The following is a 10,836-nucleotide window of genomic DNA, read 5'->3' on the forward strand; positions in this document are numbered from 1 at the left end:
GGCGACCACCACACCTTTAAAAAAAATCTATGGAGCACACCACAAGCAAGGAATCTTCTGGAGTAACCTTCTTCACCTAGGGCACTTCACACCCTTCCTCGAAGCACACTACAAAAGGAAGCTTCGGGAGGAACCTTGACCACCTAGGCAACTTCATAAACATTTCATATATATAACCAAACCGTCTAGGAGGCGGAGACCTCCAAGAGAATAAACTCATGGGATCACACACGAATAAACAAACGTGAGGAGCTCAAACCAATGCAACGAATGCAAAGCAAGGTCACGCAACAAATGTTCAACTCACTCTATCAATCTCACAAGATGAACTCAAGAACGTAGGAGATTGAAGAGAGGGGTTACAATGAAGGAAACCAGCAAATAACTCCAAGGTCCATCTACAAATTCCCCTTCACATAGAAGGGAGGTAGGGGTTTGGGAGAGGTGGCATGACGCTCAAAATAATGTTTAGAAAGTGTATGGACAACCTCCGAACCGGTGGGGAGGAAGAGCTCTTTTATAGCCACTCCCCAAAACTAGTCGTTGGGGGATCCACGGACACTTCCTGGACTCCTCGTGCCCACGGGGTTTGAGACCCTGTACCCACGTTACAAGCCCGTGTGCACGGGGCTCCAGTGTCCACGAGGTCCCAGAAACAACCCAACACACGAAACTGAAACATGCATAACTTTAGCATACGAACTCAAAATTCAATGATGTGGCCTCGTTTTAAATCTATGAAAATCTCAAGGTCCTCACATAGAGAACAACCCAAGATCAACAATGAATAGTGATGCAAAACATACAATGGTTTGAGATGTGAACGTGCGACATATTCAAGCAACTTGCCCGAAAGTCCCTCTTGATAGTATGACTATCAAACCTATAGTACGATATCCTACCAAGCACCATGAGACCTACAAAACTAGCAAAACCTAGCTAAGTTATACCTTTGCTTTGAACATTCTACTTGAGCTTGTTGATGACGCTAATGTTTGCCTCAAATTGGACTCATTTTTCGACCGCAATCACTTGGTGAAGATATTCGAATTGCCTCTCATATTGCAATCAGGGAAGCCTTCTCTTACATGTACATATCGAGAATGTGGACCGCAAGCTTCAAAGCATATAACCTCTAGCTTTTCATATTGCACTTTGATGTCACCACTTGATGTCATCCTCACATCAGCTAATCGAAATCTTTATTTTGATACAAGTCCGTGAGAAAGACTTAACCTACATAGACATAGCAAGCACATAACATGGATTAGTTTGCAAAAACACAATTCAGAGTTACTTACCATACCACTAGAGCACTTGATCCCATGAGGTACATTGTTTGCACTTGTGAGTTGGCCATCTAGATACAATCTTCGAGCTTAATCATGGTCAAAAAACATCTTTACTTCATGCTCCATATTGGTTTCATGAAATCCATAATGAACTCTTCATTTTATTTCATTGCTTCAAGACTAGATCACCAAAGCCATAACAAACTCTAATTTTACTTCATTGCTACAAAACAATCACATATGGCAAAATAAGGGGAATTGTTCTCAAAAAATATTGAAACTACTTAATTTTATTGTAATGGGGACCTGACAATTTTTTAAAAAACATATCCTTTCTAAACAGGACGACAAAGTTAGGGGGCTATTCTTTGAAAAGATGGCAAATCTAGGAATTTGCAATGACACATGACAATAGTGTAATTCGTAAAAAAAAGCATGTGACCGTTACCGTTTTCATGATATTTGGCTTATTTGCCATGTTTTGTGAAAACATAGTTAAGAAAATTTGTGACGGTCTAATTAACAGAATTTCCATGGTCTAAAAGTGAAATTGACATCCTACCAAAAATAAATCAAGCATGGTTGATATGGTATGGCAAATTAAAGAACAGATTGCAAAATAGACATGCCAACGTTTTAAACAAAAATCAATATAGATCATGTCAAATGAGAGGAAAATGTGTATTGGTGACATGTAAAAAACAAAAAAGTTTAATAAAAGCATCACGCGGATGGATGTAAAAAATATTTCTCATTGTAAATTTTCCATCGTAATTTCACACAACTTTGTCGCGTGATTAAAAAATATTCCATGCTCTAGTGTTTTCAATTCCTCAAAAAAAATCATGGTCCAACAATGTAATTTGCCATGAGACTTCAATAGTATTTGCCGTGGACTGGTACAAATATTTCTTTGCCATCAAAGCTCCATGAGGCCCCTACTCCAATTGCAAAATCCACGAAATAAAACAACCCCCCCGACCATCTTAAAACCCATCATCTCACAAAAATAGGAAAGAAATACTAATTTGCCATGGACACATGAGAGTAGTGTAATTCCTAAAATTGTCATGTGGCCGTTACAATTTTCATAAAAATTGCCATGTCATTTGTTTTGCCTAGGTATAGCTAATAGAATTGACATGGTTTAAATAATGAGATATCCATTGTAATAAAAAAAAATTAATGGTTTAAACAACAAAATTACCATGTCCTATTAAATATTTTCCATGGTGTAATTAGGAAAATTGACATGGTACCTATACAAAATTTACACCTATTAAAATAAGGGGAATTGTTCTTGAAAAACCTTTTTTAAAAAGAATATGGCGAAGTGAGGGAGTTTATTCTTTGAAAAGATTGAAAATCTAGGAATTTCCCATGGATACATGAGACTAGTTTAATTCATATACTGTTATAATTTTCATGTTTTTTTCCTATTTGCCATGTTGTGGGAAAACATAGTAAACACAATTTGCATGGTCTTATTGATATAATTGCCATGGTGTAAATAACGAAATTGCCATGCTACCAACAATAGAGCTATCGTGGTCTATATGTCATGGCAAATGAAATAAAAAATTACAAAATTGACATGGCAACTTTTTAAAGAAAAAAACTATAAAGGTCATAGGAATGGGAGGAAAATATTACCCAAAAGATAATGCCCACACGTGTGAGCGTTTGCATAGCGCCCACACGCATGGATTACCGCCCGTTTGATGTTACACGAATCTTGGCAACTGATATCTAAATTCCTTAGTCACGTAGGACTTGGGTGGTGTGTGGACATTTAACAACTTCACCCGCACGCCCGTTTCTCTCTAAGCAGGAATCTTTTTTCGTTTTTGGCTTAAAAATGTTTTATCTCCTAGTAAAAATTCAATTAAAAATTCATTTTCACCATTAAATCCGTCTCGACGAGATCTCCAAAACTAGGTCCATGTTGATATGTTTCGATGAATTTTTTTTGAAAAAAGTTGCCATAGTGTTTACACTACAGTTGCCATGACATGTTCTATCAATTTTTTTCTTCTAGATTTAAAATTATCGTTATATTTTCAACTACTTTTTACGACAATTTTTTTAATTGACCATGGTAATTTTTAGTAATTAACCATGGCAAATTTAATGCATGGATCATGGCAATTTTTAGTTATCCATCATGGCAAATTTAGTTTATAGATCATGGCAATTCTAGAATTTTGACCATGATAGATGAATTTTTTTTTGCCAAAAGTTGCGATGATGTTTACACTGTAGTTGCCATAATATTTACACTAAAGTTTCCATGACATGTTCTGCCTATTTTTTCTTGTAGATTTAAAGCTACCGCTAAATTTTCAACTATTTTTTACGTCAATTTTTATTAATTGATCATGACAATTCTTTCACCATGGTAATTTATCATGGCAATTTCAGTTTATGGTTCATGGCAAGTCAAGGTTCTTAATTTCCCATTTTATAATGTGTAAAAATTTAGTTTTAGAGGTAAAGAAAAAATAGGTGAAACATATCAGGGCAACTTCACTGTAAACACCATGGCAATTCATGTGCAATAGACATGGCAATTTTTAACAAAAAAAGTCATGGCAACATATTGATATGAGATGTAGTTTCGAAGATCTTGCCGTGATGGATTTAATGGTGAAAAGAGATCTTCAATCGGATTTTTGATTTAAAAGATAAAAAATTTAAAAACTAGAAATTTAAAAAGATCTGACATGCATGAATGCGGCGACGTGACTGCAAAGTCCCAACCACCGGACATGTGGGCTACGATTTGAGATGCCCGGACGTGCGGATGCGGGCGGACCTAGGTCGATGCCGCACAGTGCGACACATACCTCCCACCTGCCACACGTGCGACAGATATCAGGTCCTAATATTTTATTGGGTCGCGATAATGCTCACACGTGTGGTGGAAACAACATCCGTCCACACGCCTATAACACATAGATTATGTCACGTCACCGCATGCAAGCATGTGGGGATTTTTTTAATTTCCAGTTTTCAAAATGTTTTATCTCTTAAATATAAAATCCGATTGATGATCCGTTTTTACCATTAAATCCATCGCGACGAGATTTTCGAAACTAGATCTCATATCAATATTTTTCGACGACTTTTTTGGTTAAAAGTGGCCATGTCTATTGCACATGAATTGTCATGGTGTTTACACTGAAATTGCCTTGATATGTTTTAGGTATTTTTTATTCTACCTTTAAAAGTAAATTTTCATGGATTAGTAAAGAATTGTCATGATCCATGCATTAAATTTATTGTGGTTAATTACTAAAAATTTTCATGGCCAATTAATAAAAATTGTCATAAAAAACTTGTTGAAAAATATACCGGTAGCTTTAAATCTAAAAAAAGTTAATAGAACATGTCATGACAACTTTAATGTAAATACCATGACAACTATAATGTAACATCATGACAACTATTGACTTAAAAAAGTTTCATCGAAACATATCAACATGGTATCTAGTTTTGAAGATCTCGTCGAGGCGGACTTAATGATGAAAACAATTTTTATTTGTATTTTTAATTAGAAGATAAAATATTTTTAAGCCAAAAATTAAAAAAAATCATGTTGATGTCATTTGTTTTGACGTGCCAAAATGAATGATAATGAAGGCGTATGTGCGTTAGCTTTTGGGTATTTATTAATGACATGAAAAAAACAAAGAAAATAAATAAAAGCATCATATGGATGGCTGTGAAAAAATTAAATTAAATTTGCCATGATAATTATAAAGAGTTTTGCTGTAAAAGAACTGCTATTTGGGACTAGCCCATTTTTTTCCTAGGCGCTTCACAATTATCTGGGAAGCTGGGAATTTTCAGAAAAATAAAAATAAATGGGCAAGCTAGGTGTCGTGAAGACAACATCTTTCGCTTGATCCACGATGATTGAAACACTTGCTGCTCGATCCACCGCCTAGCAAACAAATCATTCCATGGGAGCCTCTTCCCTAGCGACCGTCAGCCAGATATTAGAGTATGTATAATCAAGTCCTTATATCCTTCTCAAACATGTGGACATGATCTAGACGGACCTCTTAAATCGATTCCAAACGTCTGAATTACCTGACATCCCTCAAATCTGTCTTAAATATGAGGATGTATGAGGTTGTTTGGTCACGCCCGGGCACCCTCCTTCACGTCAAAGCTATCTCAGACTGTCCCACATGCAGTCACACGGTCACACACCGGAGTTTTCGCTTGTGACGGCCGAGCTAGGCGTCGTAATTTGCCTGTCGGGGCATTGTAATTTTGTGTCGGTCGGCGAGGCGTCGTAATTTTGCGTGCCGGGGCGTTGTAATTTTGCGTCGGCCGTGTGAACATCGTAATTTTGGGTGTCGGCATCGTGATCTTACGTGGAGAGTCATAGTTTTGCATGTCGGGGCGACATAATTTTGTGTTGGTCGCCGGGACATCATAATTTTACGTGCTAGTATGGATACGAGGGACCGGATATAAAATACACGAACGTGAACGACGAGATTTGAGGAGTGCCCGGCTAGTGCCGTGGACATGCACGGACGCGTTCGCGGATGTTTAAGGGCTTGAATTTGCAAGTCATGGCCGAAGATGCTCTTAGAACATCTCTAGCACACCCTTAAAAGGGTTGAAACCGGATAATTCCGACGAGTATATGGGTTCGGACTGTCTTGCTAGCCAGAAAAAACCTGGTCCGACCTGTAATTTTTTTACCGTGCCCGGAAAAAAGAACCCCCCAACCGGCATATATGCGGTTTCAACGCTTGGATACGGGTCAAACCCCATCCTTCGCCGCCGCAGCTCTGCCCGCGTTTCATCTCCCACTCCGGCCTGATTTCTCGCCGTCGACGAGCCAAAAAAACCCATAGCGGGTCGTCTCGACCATGGACGACTACGAAAATGGAGGGGATGACACCTAGCGCCGCCGCCGCCGCGCCTCCGATGCCGCACGCAAGCAGGGATGACAAAGGTGGCTAAACTACGGCCGCTGGCCGGCGACGGCTTTTGAACACCGCGAGCTTGAGGAGTACGAGCGTGAGCTCGCGGCCCGACGCCTCGTCTACTTCGTCTCCTCTCCGCTAGGAGTTCGTCCTCGGGCTCCTCGTCCTCGCGACCATCACTCCGATCAAGAGAAGGTCGGAGGAGCTCGGGCCGCTCGTCGTCTAGCTCGAGGACGGCGTCGTCCCGTCGTGTGGATGGGTCATCGGCCCCGAGGACTACCTCCATCCAAGATAGGAGGATCACCTCATGCACGCCATCATGGAGCGCTCGGTGAGGGAAGCGGAGAAGGTCGCCGCACGCAACCGCTGCGAGCTCAAGATCGAGCAGATCTTTCTCGAGCAAGGCATCACAGCATCGCACGCGAGCGCGTCCAAGGAGGCGGACCTGTGCGTCATGAAGGCCGAACATGACAAGATCTGGATCGATCTCGACACCGACTCCGACGAGGACTGAGCTCCCCGGCTCCACCGTCGCGTCGTCGTCGCCGCACCCGTCATTTTTGGTAGCCTAGGCTCGGGTACCCTGCACGGCCCGCAGTCCCCACTCCCCCTACCAAGTAGTATGAAAAGATGATGTAGTTTGCTTATGAAGAATGACGTAGTTTGATGAAGAACCATGATGTATTTTGATGAAGAACCATGATGTAGTTTCATCCGCAATTTTTTCTTCTTCAAATTTTACAGTTTCATATACGGGGTTTGATCTTTAACGCACGAATTGACCCCGTAAAATTGATGTGCAACGACGTGTAAACGTATTTTAGGGGTTACTCTTTTACGGGATCTAGTACAAATGCTCTTAGGGTCCAAAGTTTATGAAGGCCATCTATACAAGTACATGGAATGCGCTTGATGGAATTTGTTTCGGACAACAAGCTCAAAGTGACTCTTCGACGAGTAGACAATGCCTATAAGAATTCAAACAATCATTTTGAAAATTTATAGTGTGAATGCGGCCAGGAAATTTGATATACCAAAGTTTTAGGAGAATACTTATACTATTGGATTGTACTCCCTCCGTTTCTAAATATAAGTCTTTTTAGAGGTTTCATTAGTGGACTACATACAGATATATATAGACATAATTTAGAGTATAGATTCACTCATTTTGCTTCGTATGTAGACCCCTAATGAAATGTCTTAAAAGACTTATGTTTAAGAACGGAGGGAGTATGTAGGTAAAAACAAAGCAGCTCCTCCGCACGTGGGCAATGTTTGTCGATTTTCGATCGATTTTGAGCAAATTCACATGCAACCAAATTCCCTAGAATAAAATGGATAACTTATATTTCCATGTCACATGCATCATGAACACTAGAATCAAGATCCTCTAGAACCAAATCTAAATTCTGCCAAAACTGGATTTGGGGACGAATTTAATTTTCGGGAGCCAAACGGGACGTCGGTGTATCAGCGTATACGATTTGACAAGGAGAGCTAGCGCTCTTCCAAGAAGGTGCACCGGCACCTATAATAACCCTATTTGGAGAAGCCACATTGATGGAACGCCTCGTGAGATGAGGTTTCCGATAGCCAGCAAGCAAGCCTACTCGTACTCCATGAGAGCAAGTATAATAAGGTACAGTGAGCGGGTTGTAAGGATTAAAATATTATATTTTTGCTGAGTAGGATGAGAGAGAAGAGGAGAGAGAAGGGAAGCGGGCTGTTCGTGAAGAGCCAGCTCTAGCACGTGCTCCTAGGTGCTTTGTGAAAATGAAATGTGGGCCATATATGATAAAAATAGTACTCTTTTATAGCTAACTATTCTACAAGCTAGCTATAAGATGAGCTATAAGACTGCTTATAGCCAGCAGTTGGCTATATTATTAACCATGCTCTCAGCGCTCAAAGGAACCCTAGGACTAGCAGCACTGAAGGATCACTCAGCTGCACGCCATTAACCCATGATGCTGCACTGTTATGGTACAAGAGAACCTCACGATTTGAATGCTGCCGCTGCGAGGTTGTTGCCGGCTAATCCAACGACCCGTCCGACTCCTCCTCACCAAACCCTGCAGCAGCGGCCGGATTAGTTATGAGGGCAGGTTCAACTCACTCACTCACTCACTGCTAAGCAGCGCCTGCATTCCTATGAAGGCAAAACAAGATCATGTACGTATATCATGTCGATGTGGCCTTGCACAATTGAAGGTCCTTATCGCATGCGATCTCCACAGGATATTTCGAGGCAGTGCGAGTGAAAGTTGATCCATCATGGATCGATGATCGACTCAATGGATTGTCCAATGATGTGGAGGCGTTGTGGTTCTGATGTCACCGTCGCCGCCAAACGCCAGCTCGGGGCCGCGGTGGTGGTTCGGGCCGACGTGGCCCGGGCCCGCGCGCGTAAGTGGCGGCGGGCTCGGCCCGCTCAGCTCCTAAGCTTGTTCGTTCACCGTTATAAAAGTCTAGCTGCCTAGTGGAGCAAAGGCCCCTCGTTTCCTTCGGCGTTGCCACTCGCTCCAGAAGCTGCTCCTGCCCGGGCCAGCCGCCGCCACTCCGCTACCCCAGCAAAGCTCCACTCTCGAAGCTACCCTGCCTCCGTAGCTTAGCTCCCTTTCTCCTTCCTTCCATGGCGTCAGGGGAAGCAGAGCCGCTGCAGTACACGGTGAGCCACTCCAAGAGAGCTTCACCTTCACCTTCTTCTTCTTCTTCTTCTTTTTCTTCTGATTCTTGTGGCGAGGCAGTTTTGCTGACATTGTGTTCGCGGTTTGCTGCTGGTGCCGGCCTGCAGACCACCGTGCTGCGGGTGTCCATCCACTGCGAGGGGTGCAAGAAGAAGGTCAGGAAGGTGCTCCACAGCATCGAAGGTACCAACTGATGAATCAGCTTCGGTTAATTGGTTGATCCACGCAAGTTATATTCTTCTTGTATCGACGGTTGTCTGGTGCGAAATGTTTCGGTTTGTTTGCGGTTTTGGTTGATTGATCGAATGTGTGAACGATTGTTGCTGATTAGGTGTGTACAAGGTGACGATCGACGCGACGCAGCACAAGGTGACGGTCACCGGCAGCGTGGCCGCCGACGCGCTCGTCAGGCGTTTGCTCAAGTCCGGCAAGCACGCCGCGCTCTGGCCGATGCCGGCGCCGGCGCCGGCCGCCACGGAGACCAAGAAGCCCGCTGACGCCCCGCCTCCCGGGAAGGGCGGCAAGGGAACGGAGAAGGTGGACGCCAAGCCTAAGAAGGTGGCCGAGGAGGCAGAGTCGGAGAGCTCGGAGAAGAAGCCAGACAAGGAAGAAGGTTCAGAGAAGAAACCGGGGAAAGCCGGCGGGAAGAAACCCAAGGACGAGGCCGGGAAAGAGGCAGAGGTTCATGAGAAGAAGGAGAAGGGCTCGCCGGAGCCTCCATCCAACGAAGCGGCGGCCACCGACGAGGCCCCGGAGGCGGGCGGAGAGGAGACGGGGGGCAAGAAGGGGAAGAAGAAGAAGAACAAGCAGCAGAAGGATGCCGGCGAGGGGGACGCCGCCACGGAGAAGCCGCCGCCGCCGCAGCAGCAGCAGCAGCAGCAAAAGATCAAGCAGCCGCAGCCACAGCAGGCGATGCCGCCCGCGCCGGCGCCGGGGCCGGGGCCAGGGCCAGACCGCGCGCACGGCCACGGCGGCCCGTTCCCGTACTACGCGGCGCAGCCGGTGATGAGCTACAACATGGCGCAGCCGAGCGCGAGCTTGTCCTACTACGCGCCCACGCCGGTGGCGTCCGTGCCGCCGCACATGCCGTACGGCGGGTACGCGCCTTACCCGCCGATGATGATGCCGCCGCCGCCACCGCCGGAGTACATGTACGGCCCGCCGGGCATGCGGTCGTCCCCGCCGCAGGAACCCTACAACAACATGTTCAACGAGGAGAACCCCAGCTCCTGCAGCATCATGTGACGCCGCCGCCGCCAGCCGCCGGCGCGGGATCGAGTCTGTAGTTAAAAGCGGGTAGGGGTGTGGGTGGGGGAGGCTTCGTAATAGAAGCTTTTGTCTAGGCTGAGTGAGTGGAGTACGTACCCTCTTAATTAGGTGGTCAAAGCCCTTGCTGACCACACTTTTTCTCTTCAAATTTTCGACTTGATTAGCTCGTCATGTAGTGACATGAGTATTTTATTTCACTAATATGGTTATTTTTCCTACTAAGTTGTTTCAATTATTTCCACTTTGGTATTTCCCTTGGGAAAATAGTCTTTAGTCTGGCTCACACGAATTCGGTACTCAATTGATTCGAATCATGTCTCCAAAATAACCTATGGCGCAGAGAGTCCACAAATTTGTGTGCAAATTAAGTGAACTCGTGCCTACAAGACACCATATGATGCACAAATGCACAAAAGTAGCACCAAATTTGCGCATAAATGGGCAGTTCAGTGGCATCTCAAAAAAAAGGGACAGACTAAACGTCAAGTACATGAAAATACATCTCACACGCCGAGGCAGAAGGAAGAGGTACCTGACGTAGTAAAATAATTTCAGCAAAACCGCAAAAAAAGAAAAGAAATGGCGAGCAAGGCAGGAGCTCAGCCGATTTCATTAAAAGATAACGGGCAGATACGTCGG

The 10,836-nt window shown here is 44.2% G+C and overlaps 1 protein-coding gene across 1 annotated transcript; it reads left to right on the plus strand.

Annotated features, from left to right (window-relative positions):
- Window positions 1–8,710: 8,710 nt before the first annotated feature.
- LOC123429478 (heavy metal-associated isoprenylated plant protein 35-like) lies at window positions 8,711–10,415 on the plus strand. Its single transcript, XM_045113507.1, has 3 exons — window positions 8,711–8,909; window positions 9,036–9,111; window positions 9,260–10,415. The coding sequence occupies exons 1-3, from the start codon at window positions 8,874–8,876 to the stop codon at window positions 10,171–10,173; spliced, it is 1,026 nt and encodes a 341-aa protein (XP_044969442.1). The 5' UTR covers window positions 8,711–8,873; the 3' UTR covers window positions 10,174–10,415.
- The last annotated feature ends 421 nt before the right edge of the window (window positions 10,416–10,836 follow it).

This window comes from Hordeum vulgare, chromosome 2H (genome assembly GCF_904849725.1).
Source record: "Hordeum vulgare subsp. vulgare chromosome 2H, MorexV3_pseudomolecules_assembly, whole genome shotgun sequence".
Taxonomy (NCBI): Eukaryota; Viridiplantae; Streptophyta; class Magnoliopsida; order Poales; family Poaceae; genus Hordeum; species Hordeum vulgare.